Here is a 14898-nt window from a genome sequence, read left to right as displayed (position 1 = left end):
GTATATGTAAATGGATTCTGCTCTGATCGGTTGCCCTGTATTGTGGACTGTGCCTTATTACTTAAGTGTTTGGACAGTGCTGTAACTGCTGCTGTGCTGCTGTAGGCTGTATAGATGGATGTATGTAAATGGTTTGTTTCTGTGGCATTACCGAACAATTGATTCAGAACAAGTTGTTTGTACATCTTAGTTTCCATATATGAGGTGTATATGACTCATGAGTGAATGGTAGTTTTCAAAAGAAATGTAAAAATGTTTTTATATATTGCATTAAACCTTTTTTTATTTCAAGTGAAGAAAATATGTTTTCCCTGATGTGTACCTTTTATTTTACCACCCTGAAAAAAATTGAGTGTTGTGCATATCCGTGTCTTCCAATGTGACATAGTGTCGTTCCCCTATGTGCTCTGACTAGATATTTTTGCATTTAATTGTGTGGGTTTGAATATCATTGGTGGGGGAAATATTGATTCAAATGGGCTTTTTAACGGTGGAATTTGTAACTAAATATTGAACGTTGTTCAGCTCATTTGGCTTTGAAAAAAGGGTCTTTAGAGCTTCTGTTACCACTGTTACCTCAACATGCACGTAACCTGAAACAGTATATTGGCCTGGTCTGGGTATCTGTAGGATGGCAAAATGAGTTTTTCCCTTGCACACAGGTAATTGTATTTGGTGCATTTTGGGGGACTAATTGGTTGATAGAAAAAAAATCCATTTGACAAACAAGATTTGGACTTCATTCAGCGTTCCATTTGATGGAACTTGAGCATGATTCAATGAGCAATTTTGGACTTGTTTTGCTTCTGTCTGTGTACCGTATCTCTCTGCAACTGTTCAGCTCAGACAGCTTAAATCCTTGGTCCTTGGGGAGAAATTGCTACAGCATGTAACCACAGAAAATATTCTGTGTGTGTCAAAGCGTCCACAGTATACTCATGTGTATGTAGTATGAAGGTCAGTGCAAGGGTCTGCAGTAAGTGCCCTTGCTCCCATAAATAAGCAGGATATTTGTAGGAAATATCACTGTGAAAAATGTTAACATGATGTAACAAAACCTTTTAAAGCTCTGTTTTCATACATACTTCCTTTGATTTCCAATGAAATGTTATTCGTGTTTCAGTGTTGGAAAAAAGCAGAGAACATATTTAAAATATATTTCACAGAAAATGACACATGAACCTTAACTACTAGATACAGTTTCTATTTTTTGTGTATTTAGAGTGCCCACTTTTCGCCCACTCTTTGCCCTTATTGCACCTTTCTGTCACGATTGGCTCCTCCCACTCCATGTGCTTTTTGTTTTGATCTTCCATTTGCATTTGTGCCCCCTCGTTTCATGACTCCACCCCTGATTGTCTCCACCTGTGTTTCCACCGGTCCCTCGTTTACCCTGTGTGTTTGCCCCTTGTGTTTGCTGGTCTTTGTCTGAACTGTTATCTGCTCTGTTGTATGTGTTTTAGGGATACTGGTGGTGTTTGTATTGGTCATTGTACAGTTGTTTGTTCTGTTTTGTCATGTCTGTCCCTCGATCAGTCCGTGTTGGCTCTATGACCCTGGACCGTTTGGACTGTGACCCTGGATTTGCCCTTAATAAATCTCGCTCATCTCCGCATATGCGTACGCCTCCTCGATCCACGTTACACTTTCATTCTTTTCAAGAGACTTTCTATTTGTCAAAGAAATCTGCATTTTTAGTCAGTCTTAGAAGTTGGTTGCAATTTCTGCTTCTCACATTCAACGTAATCCCCAGTACATTTAAAGCAAGAGAGGCTTCATTTTAATTTCAATGAATTGCAAATTCAATGATCAGAATGAGAGCCAGTGTCTTATCACGGCTTAAAATCCCAGGCTTTTTACATACTAGGACATTATTCAGAAACTATAGGGAATTTAGTGCAAACTTGCTGAGCTACTCTTAGGTTATATTAGTGTATAATAAAACTTTGGGCCCACCGGTTTACTGTTATTGAAATGCTAACACAAGCAGCAAGCGGGTGCATTTTTGTGATCGCCACACCAAATGAGGGAATTCATCATCAGAGCATGTTTTTCTGCTTCATCAGCGCTGTACTCTGGACATGTTCTCCATTTTAAAATCTGACTTTTTTATATATTGTTCCTGCAGCACAGCAGAGTAATAAAAAAATAGCAATCACATGACGGACATATTGCGCCAGCGACCTGATTGATTATATTTGAATTGACAAACCATTCATAAAGAAGTAGGTATCAAGGAAGATTTTGCATTTCTGCTTTGGCTGTGATGCAGATGGACGTTAAGCATCTCTGTTTTCATGCAATCGCCCTGTTTAACCTTTGACTCTGTACAGAGCCCCATACATTCATGTAACACAAGCTGCTGCTAATAACGACAGTTATTTTATCACATAGACCACAAACCATATTTTAGATTGTTTGGGTCAGAAACCGATGACCTCATATGGTTAAAGTCAAACTGATTAAACCACTTTGACAAACTAATTAAACCAGTCGAGCATAAAGAGAGATGGAGTGAGGTTTATTTTTGTTTCCCTAACTGTGGCACGTGTACTTGTGAAACATTTATTTGAATGCAATGCAAAGATTGTTATAGTACATTTATCAAGTATTTAAGTACGTGATAGACCTGGATTTTGTGCCATGATGCCTAGAAAAATGAAAACCAAGTTGTTTAGGCGACTGGGACATTTTTCAGGGAGGGTCACACTGTTATCTACAGAGACTTAAATCATTAATAAACATTCTTGTGATCCTCAGTTGATTATCAACAACGTCATGGTTTTGGTTAGGGTTAGGAGTAGATGCAGGTTTTGCCTTGAGGTTAAGGTTAGGGTTAGGTCTAGGTTTAGGGTTAGATTTAATAAATGCTTTCACACTAAACTTGAAGTTCAGTTGAATTTAATGGATATTTAGTTGAGTGTTACTTAAAGATGTACTGAACATTTACAAAGAATCTACAGTGGTCCATCCAAATAAAGTGATAGCTCAGGGAGTGCTAATGGGGGCGCTGAATACATTTCAGGGGGTGTTTGAGCCCCCCAGCAGCCCACTGGTGCTGCTCTTGACCATTATCATTTACGCTAGCAGCTAAAGAGCAAGTTGTGTTTGCTTTTATTTTTACGTGATCAAGAGATATTGTAAATGTTGCCTTTACATGATTCTGAGTAACTATAGACATTTATGCAAGTGTTTGAATGAGTGAAAACACTCTTAGAGTCTGATAGATATGCTACTATGCTTTTAACAGTCTGTAAAATCTAGGGATGCACCAATACCATTTTTTTTCGCCTGAGTAGAAGTACGAGTACACATTTTTTAGTACTCGCCAATACTGCATTCGATCCTATACTAAGTAACCTTCTTAGAATTAAGTAGTTATTAGTGTAAATAAGTACGACCTTAATAGTTAAATCTTAAAAATGTAGCTGATTGTAAGCGAAGCAGAATGGAGTTTAGAACCATTTGTCACTGTGTTTGCACACTGTGAAATTAGACCTCTGCATCCATGCAGTGAAACACCCACATACATGTACACTAGGGGGCAGTGAGCACACTTGCCCAGAGCAGTGGGCAGCCCTATCCATGGCGCCCAGGGAGCAATTGGGGGTTAGGTGCCTTGCTCAAGGGCACTTCATTCATGGACTGTCAGCCAAGGGGATCGAATCGGCAACCTTCCGGTCACAGGGCTGGTTCCCCAACCTCCAGCTCACAAAGTATTTAACGCTACCATGGATTGAGTAGTGCCATGGTGGAGAAGAGCAGGATTTGTTTCATGTCAAACAAGCTCTTCTGTACAGCTAGTAGTTTTGCTCTTCATTTGTGTCTTTCAGCAGTAGTCAGTCTGTAGCACAGGGTCAGCAGGAATCACTTTTGAGGCATCTGAGGACCTCACATGTGGAGTTCTGTTTGGCTGGTTGATGAGTAGTTGACTGTTCTTTAAAGCCATACATAAACTGTGTGATTTTAGGAAAATGCTCCATCCATATACAATTTAAAATAAAGATATTGACTCTTTTGCCTGCGTTTTTCTAGCCTTCGTGCCTCCACTCGTATTGGGAAGTGGTTGTGATTGCGTGTTTAAAATGTGTATTGAAGGCTAGATACACATTAATCGGTATCGTTATCAAAGCATCCCTAGTAAAAACACTCTGTTATTATTATTTAGTACTAACTGCAGGGCTAGCTAAATCTGTCTTCATGAATCTGTCCATGAAATATCAGTAGACATCATGTCAGAATTCTGAAATAAACTCTCAAACAGATCCGTGGTGAATAGAGCTATCTGGTACCGCTCCTTTTCCAGCACGGGTTCAGGGAATTCTTGTTTAAAATCCAGTTTTGAAGACTGCATTCTTTTTAGACCAAGTGTTTCCTCACTGAAACCTTCCAAGTGACCAAATTATGTGGTCAGGCTGTACTTGTTCATATGGTCTGATTTAAATCCTGTTGTCAGAAAATAAGCACAATATGATTTCAACCATTTAGCTAGTCCCTTTCCCTAAATGACATTAATTGGCTGCATTAATGTGTAAGGATGGGTTTGCAGATGAACTTGAATTTGTTGAATTTGTTTGCACTGTTTACCTTTCTTTCCTTGTTGTACTATGGCTTGAACATATGGTAATCTCTTGATGACATCTAATCTTAAATAAAAGTACTTGAACTTGCCTCCAAACTAATTTTGAAGCCAGACCTGAACAGTGTGGCAGTGGAAATAATGGTAAAGTACTATTCAGAAAAAAATACCTTTCAGTCTCTCAAATTGCAACTGCAGTGCCAAGTTTGTTGTTTTTATTCCTCTTCAAAGTACATTACATCTGACTCAGATAATCAATCATATAAAGGAGAGGAAAATAATGTGCATTACACTGACGCATGGCAGTCATTTTTCCATGTTTTCACTCCGTGAACATTTGCTTCCTTCTTTTGCCGTGCTCATGCTGAAGAATATTTGCTGAATCAGTCAAGCCAGGAGAAAGGACTTGACGGTTGAATTTGCTGTACGGTTCATTCCTTCTGTTACAAATGGATACGATTTACCATCTCTCGTGTTTTTTTCAGTACTGAACTAACACTCTGCCTTTGTTTGAGGAATGTAAGCATCACTCTGGTTCAGTGACCCAGAGAGATGAAGGATTGGCGATACTTAAACCTGTCACATCTGTCAAATGTGTTTCCATTTAGAAATCTCTCCGGTAAAAACTTTTCAAGTTGTTTAGATCAGAGGGAACAGGCCTTTTTTATTTTTATTGTGCACATCAATCAACATGAAAGTAAATATGCCAGTATTAGCTATGCTGGCTGTAGTCTCTGAAGCCTGATGTTATGAACAAACTAACAGTTTGCATAGAGAAACAACATTATGGGAAGGAAAATGCATTTTCTCAACTGGGACACTGTTTGAATCCTGTACTGAACTGGATGTTCAGTGACAAGCCACTAGTCCGTCTATAAGTTACAAGTACTAATGTCATGTCATGCCTCACAGTTCAAATTGTACTGTTGAATCAAAAGATCATCCAAAATGTGACACTGCTGCTGTTTTCCTTGCAAATACAGAATAGTGCTTGTGGAGAATATTCCAGAAGACATCTCCATTTCACATGAGGGTACGATGCCATTGACCATGGGGCTTCATGGCCTTCTGGACCTGGCCCAAAAATCGGTGGAGATTGTGTCACCTTTGTGGGCTCTGAATTCTACAGATCACGAGTCTCGCTTTGCCCGAGCCAATCAGGTAACTATGGCATCCCAATTCACAGAACTATTCATTTTATTTATTTATTGTATTTATTTTTGTGCAATGGTAAATAGTGGAAAACAGATTTTATTATTTGCTAGCTACAGTAGTCTTACAGCTTCAGTGCAAAACTAAAGAAATAGACTTCCTACACTAAACATGTTTTGGCTTATCAGGTACATTTGAGGTAAAGGAGAAATCTGTTTAAACGGGATATTTTGATCTCTTTGAAAAAATTCCCAAAGGCCTCAGTCTGAATCTCCAGCAGCTGATTAGAGCAGTGTAAATCACTGCATACTGTGGAACAGAGAGCGACTTTTTCACATTGGACAGGAGCTTCATGCTCTGCTCATTATAATAAAGGAAGATGAGGTGTCTTTAATAGCTCCCTGTGTAGCACTTTGGCAGGATGCAAATTGCTCTCTAGGCTGCTGGTGGTTGTGCAGAACTACTCGCTCCAGTCGAGTGCAGTTGTTTCCTGTATGCCTCTGTTTATGAAATCTCAGTTTTGGGACAGAATGTAAAGCATGTAAGAGTTGGCCATAAAGAATTTTGGTAGAATTTCTTAAAATTAATGTATATTGCTTTGATTTATGGAAAAACAATTATTATTATGCAAAATCTGTCCTCGACACTTGCTTTACTCAATTTGGAAACATGACATCACAAGAGGAACGATAAACTGAGTGGTTCTAAAACAGTTGACTGTCATTTCCTATCAGTACCTTCTGTATATACAACTTCTTTAAATTCATTTGCCAAGGAACCCATAGGAGCTACTAAGACGTTGTTGCAGTGAGCTCTAATAACACACGACATTTACTGATGTGAAAATAAATTACTTGCTTAAACATCAGACACACAGAGCAATTTCCCACATTCACACCCCAAATTTGGTGTACAAAACATGTGAAACAGCTCCCATCCACTCCTGTTTTTACAGTGTCATTAGAAACCACAGACAGATGGTAGCTTCAATGCTGAGTTAAAAAGCTTAATTGCGTCATGCTAAATGCTTTTCCAGAAACATTCATTTCCATTTTGAACTAATTTCAGTCTTGTTCCCAAAGGAAGATGCTTAAAGAAAGAAAAGCCATGCATGTTCAGTTTCCTGTAGTCCTAAGAGCATTCAGATTTTAATGGGTTACATTCTCAAGCTACTGATGGGAAATATGAAATGTTTTTGAAGCGCTTTGTAAAATTTTGTGTAGGGTATTTTTTCTCTTGTGATAGACAGTTTTGAAAGGAAGCAGTAATGGAAAAAGTAAACACATGCTTTATACTTGAACTGCTTATTCGAGCCGAACCATGGAAATCTCCAGGAGTTTTGCAAAGCTGCCCAGGGATATAAAGGTTCTTTGCATTATGATGGAGATTTACTTTCCGTTTTGTTGAACAAGATATTAGAGCTCCAAATATTTTATAGGTGTCTGGCGTCTACATATTACCTGGCTGTTAATCCCAGTGACATGAAAATATCATACACCATTACAAACATGTACATATTTTAAACAGGGATACATCTCATAATCTAGAACAGCCAGACCTTAACAGTTAACAATGTTTTACTGTTCTTGACATGTTTTTCAGGCTTTGTTTAGCTTTTTCAAATGCAGTGAATGAAGGCAGACATTTTGGGATATTTGGGAGGATATTTTACACATTAACAATCAGCAGACATGCTCAGTAGCATGTCCCGTCTTCCTCTGTGGGATGAAAAAGTCTTTTTTTGAAATTGGCTACTGTGAGGAAAGCTATGGACCTCATTTACCAATATCTTTCTGTTTTTTTCTTAAATTTGTTCTTGAAAAATGTCCCAAGAAAAAGTCAGATGTCAGATTCATGATGTGTTCTTAAACCGCAAAACTGTTTAAACCTTTATGGTCTTTAGTTTGCATAGCTTTTATTTTTACCTGTGAACAAATCCCAAATAAGAAAACATTGGTGAATGTCAGAATATTTGTGAAAACTGCATAAGTTTGTTTTTAGAATGGTTGGTGAATGAGGCCCAATATTTTGGGTTTTTCTGCACTTTGTGGCTCCACTTTTGCTACTCCGACATCGTCCACAGGGTCAGCTCCTGCTCCAGCGGCTGATGGGCTTGAAGGCTCGGAATGTTCATTTGAAGGTGGCAAATGGAATTCCAAAGAACATCTCAACACCAGAGCTCACACGTCTTACTAACTATGGTCAGTGCAATACCCTCCTGGAAATCAGTTATGCAAAATATAGCTATGATACACATTTTAATGACATGTTCTATGTAGTACTTTTGGGTAGAGAATTTTAAAACCTTTGAATTTTCAAAACCTTTTAAATTAGGATATGCACACTGACATTCAGTGTCTAATGCTACTACCCTAGACAGCATTTTACCTAATTTATTTCAGCTCATTGAGTTCATAAAGAGCTAATATAAGAGCTAATAAATTGATACCAAGCTTAAATTATGTTGAAACATTTATTATAATTAGAAGATTATTGTGTAAAAATGACCTTGAACGTAGGCTCTCTCGCTGTGACACATTCGTTGTAGTATAGCAGCAGTTTTGTGCTGTATCTATTACTTGACGCTGTGGCACATGTCTGGTGTGCGGTGGTCTTCAGTATGTCCTTGTTCTAGGACTTGGAACTCAAAACAGACACTTTATAAGTGCCCTTTACATTTTGAATGACATCCATTTATTGCATTGTTTCATGAAAGTAAAAGTTCTTAATATTCTTTTGGACTTTACTCATTCATTCAACTTATTCATTTAGACTTGGGCTCAGGATCCCATGGCACCTTCAAGGAGTCAGATCCTGAAAAAATAACACCGGAATCCTGTGGTCAAGTGCTTGAAAATGAAAAGCAAAGTCTTAAAAAAATTGAACAGTCTGACTCATGAACAAAAAACAAACAGTAGTCTACGTTACAAAATAATACATTTTGTTTATCAAAGTAAATGATAGCTAGCTTCTCACCAATGGCAAGCAGTTGCCTGCCCTACACACAGCAATACCAGTGGCATTTTTGGCATAATATATAGTCACTGGATTAAAACAGGTTTTTATAAAAGTTTGTGGAAGTTTTCTGAAAGTCATGGGTTTTGTGTGAAGTGCTTTTGTTCATGCCAGTCTATTCAGAGAAGCATAAGAACCTTAAATCTTATAGGACTTTGTTTTCAGTGTTTGCCTGCCTTATGTTAAAAAAAGCAAATCTGTTTTTGTTAACTTTGCATGTCAGTCAAACGGCCCCTTACTGTCAAAGTGGGCGGTTCTTGGCCACAATGAGACATGTCCAAACAGACTCTGACGACAGGAATGGTAGTCTAGCAGCACAGCCATGCCAAAAATGTAGTTATTAATTTACAGTGTTTTTATTTTTGGCAACAGACAGCAGAAAAATGAGCAATTTTTAGGAGCTATGCATTTTTTATTTTAGTTAGCCAATTGGTAAACTGGCATCTGCAGTCCAATTTGCTAGATTTGATTGCTTGCAGTGTAAGGACAACTGTCTAAACATAATTTGCTTGCAGGTCAGAAACTTTGATAATTCAAGTCGTAGCTGCATACATAGCATTTGTTTGTTTAACCAAAGGAAATTATTATTGTATTTTTTGTCATCTTCATTCATAATCCATTCATAAATATCATGTTTTGATGTACTGTTTAGTGTTAACTGTCTTACCTGGGCAGTTCTGTAACTCTCCTAACTTACTGCCACATCATGCAGGCGCGGAAGTGCATTATCTGAACATGACTGCCCTCACCAACGGCAAACTCCATTCCTCCTTCTGGGTTGTGGACAGGAAGCACATGTACATTGGCAGCGCTGGCATGGACTGGAGATCACTGTCTACGGTAATGGAGAACACCAAATATATGGCACCTAAGTATTTACTCTAGCTTCATATCTCCATATCTTCATAGCTTCCATATCTTCATAGCTTCCGTATCTTCATAGCTTCCATATCTTCATAGCTTCTGTATCTTATATTTGAATGCACAGAGAATGTGAATGTGCTCTTTGAAATGGTAATCAAGGCTGGAAATGTGTGAACTGTTGGAGGGATAGGCTTTTAGAGGAGATCATAATTGGAAATGCCTGGAGTGCAGCTGGCCTGGGCATGGTGCCAAAAGACAGCAGTCAAGGTGGATAAGGCTGGAGGCATACCATGAAGAGAAAACACAGAGTTCCTGACAGCCTCTGATCTCCTAAGCTCCTATTAGAGTACAGTTGTCTGAGGAGCGCTCCTGCCCTCCATATCTGATTCCCTGTACAAAGGAGGGTTATATCAGTGCAAGGGCCGTGACTAGCTGATTCTTATATAGGCAGAAATTAGATGTGATGCCTTTTCAGAATAGAAATGGGCTGGTTTTCACGTGACAGTCACAAGAGATTCAAAACTCAAGTTCGGTTTAGTGTATGTCTTTTTGTGAGTAAGTGGTTCTAATGTTGTTACCTTCCAGGATTAAACATAGATGTCTTGTGGCGTTTAATTCTTATGGCTGAATTACGTTTCTACTTCTCCATATCTGCAACCTTGTGCGATTGTTTTGCATCTTCACAGTAGTGCGACTCAACGTTGAGAATGACCAAGAACATGCAATGAATTTTTCCATTGCCCTGTCCATACTGAATGGTGGTGAAACCTCATGCAACTTCTAAAATTTCTGATAGACATTGGTTTATTTTTCATTGAACAAAGGATTCCATCACCTCAATGCTATTGTGCTTTATTATCAGTGTTTTTATATTTTACATAGAATGAAAATGTATCATATTACTGGATTTTCAAAAAAGAGCTTTTTTTTTGTTTCTCAAAACCAGGGCAAAACCCATCTTAGACTTTTTCTTGTGAAATGAGTTGTTTTAAAGTACAATATGGTGCAAAATGCATAGAATGAGAATAAAAACTTTAAGATACTGTATATGTACTGTGAATGCAAAATACAGGATTCCATATTGGCTGCTGATCCTATATTAAGACAGAATGTGATTTGGAACAGAGCACATCTGATCTTATAACTTTACTTCACTGTTCCATGTTATTTTGAATATGATATAGTGATGCAATATGAATAGTGATGCATTTCTGTCACTGAAGCAAATACAACCATAATTTTAGCTATAAAGTTAAAACATAAATAACATTATATACAAAATAGTTTCAGCTGTTTTTATCTAGGACAATTTGGAACTTGAAACTGGATGCAGTTGCCCTGTAAATGTCCTAGAAATGTCTATATGTGATTTTTGCCCAGTGTCTGGTTTTAGAAGCACACAAATTGAAAATTAGGGAGAAAAAAGTGTTGGTGTTTTTTCAGAATTTGTACTTTAAGTGTCAACGAAGCATAAACTTGATTAACCCCTTACATCCTGACAGAGGAAGGAGCTGGGAGTCATTATATATAATTGCAGCTGCCTGGTGCTGGACCTCCACAGAATATTCAGTCTCTACTGGCAGCTACAGTTCAGAGACTTTGTGCCAGCTATATGGTCCAAGAGGCTGAATGCACTCTACAACAAAGAAAGGACACTTGGGCTTCAACTGAATGGCACCAACACCACAGCCTATGTCTTGGTGAGCAAAGATAAATGACAATGTGTGATGATTATGAATGAATATTAATCTACAATATGATAGTTCATGTATGTGCTTGGAAGGGTACAGAATTACATGCAAGGTAAGCCATGGAAGTTGAGCCGATGTCCATGGTTAGCTGGAATATGTACACAGTTGTCTCCTTACCCCAGATGTAGTCAATCTATTAAGACTTGTTAAATGCCAGGACATTGCTTCTTTAGTGTTGTGTTAGTGGATCTAAGCCAGCTAGACTAATGTAACTAAAACGTAATGTACCTAGTAAGTAATAGAAGCTCACACATACTCACACATCAACAAAAATACATGGCATAACTGAAAATACCAGGAGCAGCCATCATGAAGCCTGAAATTTGACTGTACTTTTGTCCATTTTTATAGAAAACAATATATGATCCAGTACGCAAAAGCAAGTTTACTAAATATTATTAACAACTCAATACTGTTTGAAAGGTGTGATGATTTTCACATGCAGTTTGCACAGTGCTAAACTGGTGGCTGTTACCATCCATTGCCTATTAGCTACATTACTCCCATAGCTCCAGTGCAAAACCTCAGACACAAAGCATGTTTTGGCTGATCTATAGGACTAGGTATCAAAATTCAGTACTTTTAGGATACTCTCAAACTATACTTCGCTGCCATATTGAAAAATATCAAATGGTTTTTAGTTTTTGAACATTTTCATTATTTAGTGTACAGAATATGATTTATTACTTGATGCAGCCGGTATGTTTTTGTATCTTGTTTGAGTTACATAAAAGCCTGAAAAATATATTATTAAAGAATCAACTTTAATTGGTATTGGTGTTACCCATGCAGAGTATTGGTTTTGGTGTTGGTACATTTGTGATAAGGGTAAATTGTGAGGAAATTGAATATTTAGCAATAAGCATCACTGGTAATACTTGCTCTATCGCACAAAGAAATAAAACACATGCACTTGGCCAAAAGGCTGCGTTGCCTCAAACAGGAAAGCAGCTGGACCCTGCCAAAAATGAACGTTGATCGTCTACGATCGATGACTTCTTCAGAAATGTACAGGCAGCGTTGAGAACATTATAACTGTTATGAAGAGCTTGTGAGTTGAAATCAATCAGAGTTCCTGTTGCATTCAGAGCTGCTCTCCTCATGATTGAGTACTCTTCTGAGAGATATCTTTGGATCTCTGTCCATTCCCAGAAAGAATGACTAATCTGTGTCTCCAAGGGCTGCAGTGTTTATGACCATACACAGCCACTTGGAAGTATTCAGACTAGAGTGCTTTCGGAGTGTTTAAAGCTGCAGTATATGATTCTAGAGACAGATTGTTGATGTTTGAACTCAACAGAAAGACAAAGACAACCCTCAGACCTTTTTTTTGTAGATCTTCATGGCATATGATGTACAGATAAATACCATAATTCAAGAATTTTATTGTCATATGCAAAACAGAAACAGGCAGTTACACTGTACAATAAAATTCTTACTTTGCTGTTCCTCCATTCACCAAATTTAATCTTAATATAATCTTAAAAGAATAGAAAATATAAGAATAACACTAAAACCAGTAGTAAAAAAGTAAAACAGTACAGTTTTATGTGCAAAGTTGAAAGAATAATTATGTTACATGTACATATAATATAATGTTAGAGCGAAAACAGCAAGTAACATAACTATTGTTGGCAGGTTTGTGACTTTGCTGCTGCTAAAGAAAAGCAATACTGACCTATTGGTTCTGCCAAACAGCAAAAAAAGTTAATGTCACCTGTCAAGCAGAAATAGAGCAACCTCTGCATCCATTTTGATGCCTTTCAACTCTCACTAAGGCTAAAGTCAGTTTACTGTTTTGCCAGCTTCTAGTTCAACTTTTCTTGTTCCACCTTAAATGGTGCAGCAGTTAGGCTGTAGTCAGCTACCCCAACTGCTTGTTTGAATATTCTAGTTCCACCTTAAATCATGCAGCAGTTACGTGCATATGGCAGGCGGCAGGATCAGCAATGAAAAAAACAATAGAAGCTCTATTTTTTATATATGGGCAATATGGGTGGGAGGAGTAAGTAGTATGTTTCAAAACCAAAAACTGTTTACATGCTATCTTAAATTCAATTTTAAATATTTTTTTGTTTTTATTGTTTATTTGAATTATGAATATGACTTTATTCTAATGTATATTGTGATAAACTCACTGCTGAGGTAAATTGTTAAAAAATTTGCTTAGATGCCTAAAACTTTCGCACAAAGTTTATTATTATTGTTAATATTACTGTGTGATGTTTTAGAGTTCTCCAGATGCCTTCTGCCCCAAAGATCGAACCCGAGACATTGAGGCAATTTTGCGTGTCATTCAGGAAGCCAAGAGGTTCATCTATATCTCCATAACGGACTATCTGCCTCTCGTCTTTAGTAATTCACACAGGTGAGTCAGTTCACACTTTGATGCATAAAATGTCAAATCATGGGTTCTTTTTACACTCAAAAGTATTGCATTGATTTCATATTTAATATCCTATAGATTCTACCGAATCTTTACCAAATGTTTTGCTGGTAAGTAGGTGTGGGGTGATATAGGCAATAAAATAATAAGAAAAAGTTCAAGGATAACATTTATTGATTTTCAAAAGGGCAGCATGTTGCAGTATGTCTACCCACACAGACAGAGCTGGGGAAAACATATTGTGGCTCACACTAACTAAGTTCACTCTTAGCCTTGCTTTTTTTCCTTAATATATTTTCAGTTACTTTTACTACTGTTTTACATACTGCTTAATAGTATCTAGGGCTTTACCTTTCAGGCGCTGTTTTTATGTCTGTTGTTCACCTTTTCGTTTTGTCTTCTTTTCAGTTTTACTGACATTTGGATGATGAGAATAATATTTTTTTATTATCCTCTTTAAGGCATTCCATTAATATATGTGTTTGGTGAAAGACTAGTTCTGTGGACTTGTGAATGTTCATATTCAGTACATACACATTTAGGCTGCTTGATCTGTGTGCTCTAGCAAATACTGGTCACGCATCGATGGGATGCTCCGAGAGGCCTTGATCTTGAAGCACATCAAAATTCATCTGCTGATAAGCTGCAGGGAGCAGACGCACCCTCTCACCTTTAATTTCGCATGGTCTCTGAAAAGCCTGTGCATGGAAATGTCCAACTGCTCAATGGAAGTGGTGAGTGAGATTTTGCATGTTAGAACAAGGTTAAATGATTGAAATACTGCATTGCACAAGAGTCAGAGGCCGCTCATTTGTTTATTGAATTTCTAATCAAAACAGTAAGTTATTTTTTAGGAAAGAAAGCATGAAACATATATTTGACAGGTTCATTTACGTTAGATTAGATTACACATAAGCCTCCAGCAATAAGTGTAATATTACACCTGTAAGTATTTCATTTGTCCATCCTTTGCCTTCCATCCTACTGCTACTTTAACTGTTTACAACCTTTAAAGTCTAAACCAACCAGTTATAACTCTGTCCTCCCAACAAAAGAGTCCTCTGTCCTCCCAACAAAACTGTTCCCAAAAGAGTCAATGGCCCTTTTTTCCACTGCAGCGTCGTAAGGTTCTGAGTATGGAGGTGTCGCCT

General features: G+C 37.7%; 1 protein-coding gene across 4 annotated transcripts in view; it reads left to right on the top strand.

The window, feature by feature from the left end:
- The window catches only part of LOC108429263 (inactive phospholipase D5), a 69878-nt gene that overhangs the window by 47272 nt on the left and 7708 nt on the right, over positions 1-14898 (top strand). For all 4 annotated transcript variants that reach the window (XM_017700901.2, XM_037532605.1, XM_037532606.1 and 1 more), the window contains 6 exons: positions 5563-5740; positions 7815-7932; positions 9459-9586; positions 11113-11310; positions 13593-13729; positions 14313-14481. In XM_017700901.2, the coding sequence (XP_017556390.1) occupies positions 5563-5740; positions 7815-7932; positions 9459-9586; positions 11113-11310; positions 13593-13729; positions 14313-14481 (928 nt within the window). The remainder of the gene's footprint in view (positions 1-5562; positions 5741-7814; positions 7933-9458; positions 9587-11112; positions 11311-13592; positions 13730-14312; positions 14482-14898) is intronic.

The sequence above is a fragment of the Pygocentrus nattereri genome, chromosome 22 (assembly GCF_015220715.1).
Source record: "Pygocentrus nattereri isolate fPygNat1 chromosome 22, fPygNat1.pri, whole genome shotgun sequence".
Lineage (NCBI taxonomy): Eukaryota > Metazoa > Chordata > Actinopteri > Characiformes > Serrasalmidae > Pygocentrus > Pygocentrus nattereri.
This window is presented reverse-complemented; position numbering and strand designations above follow the sequence as displayed.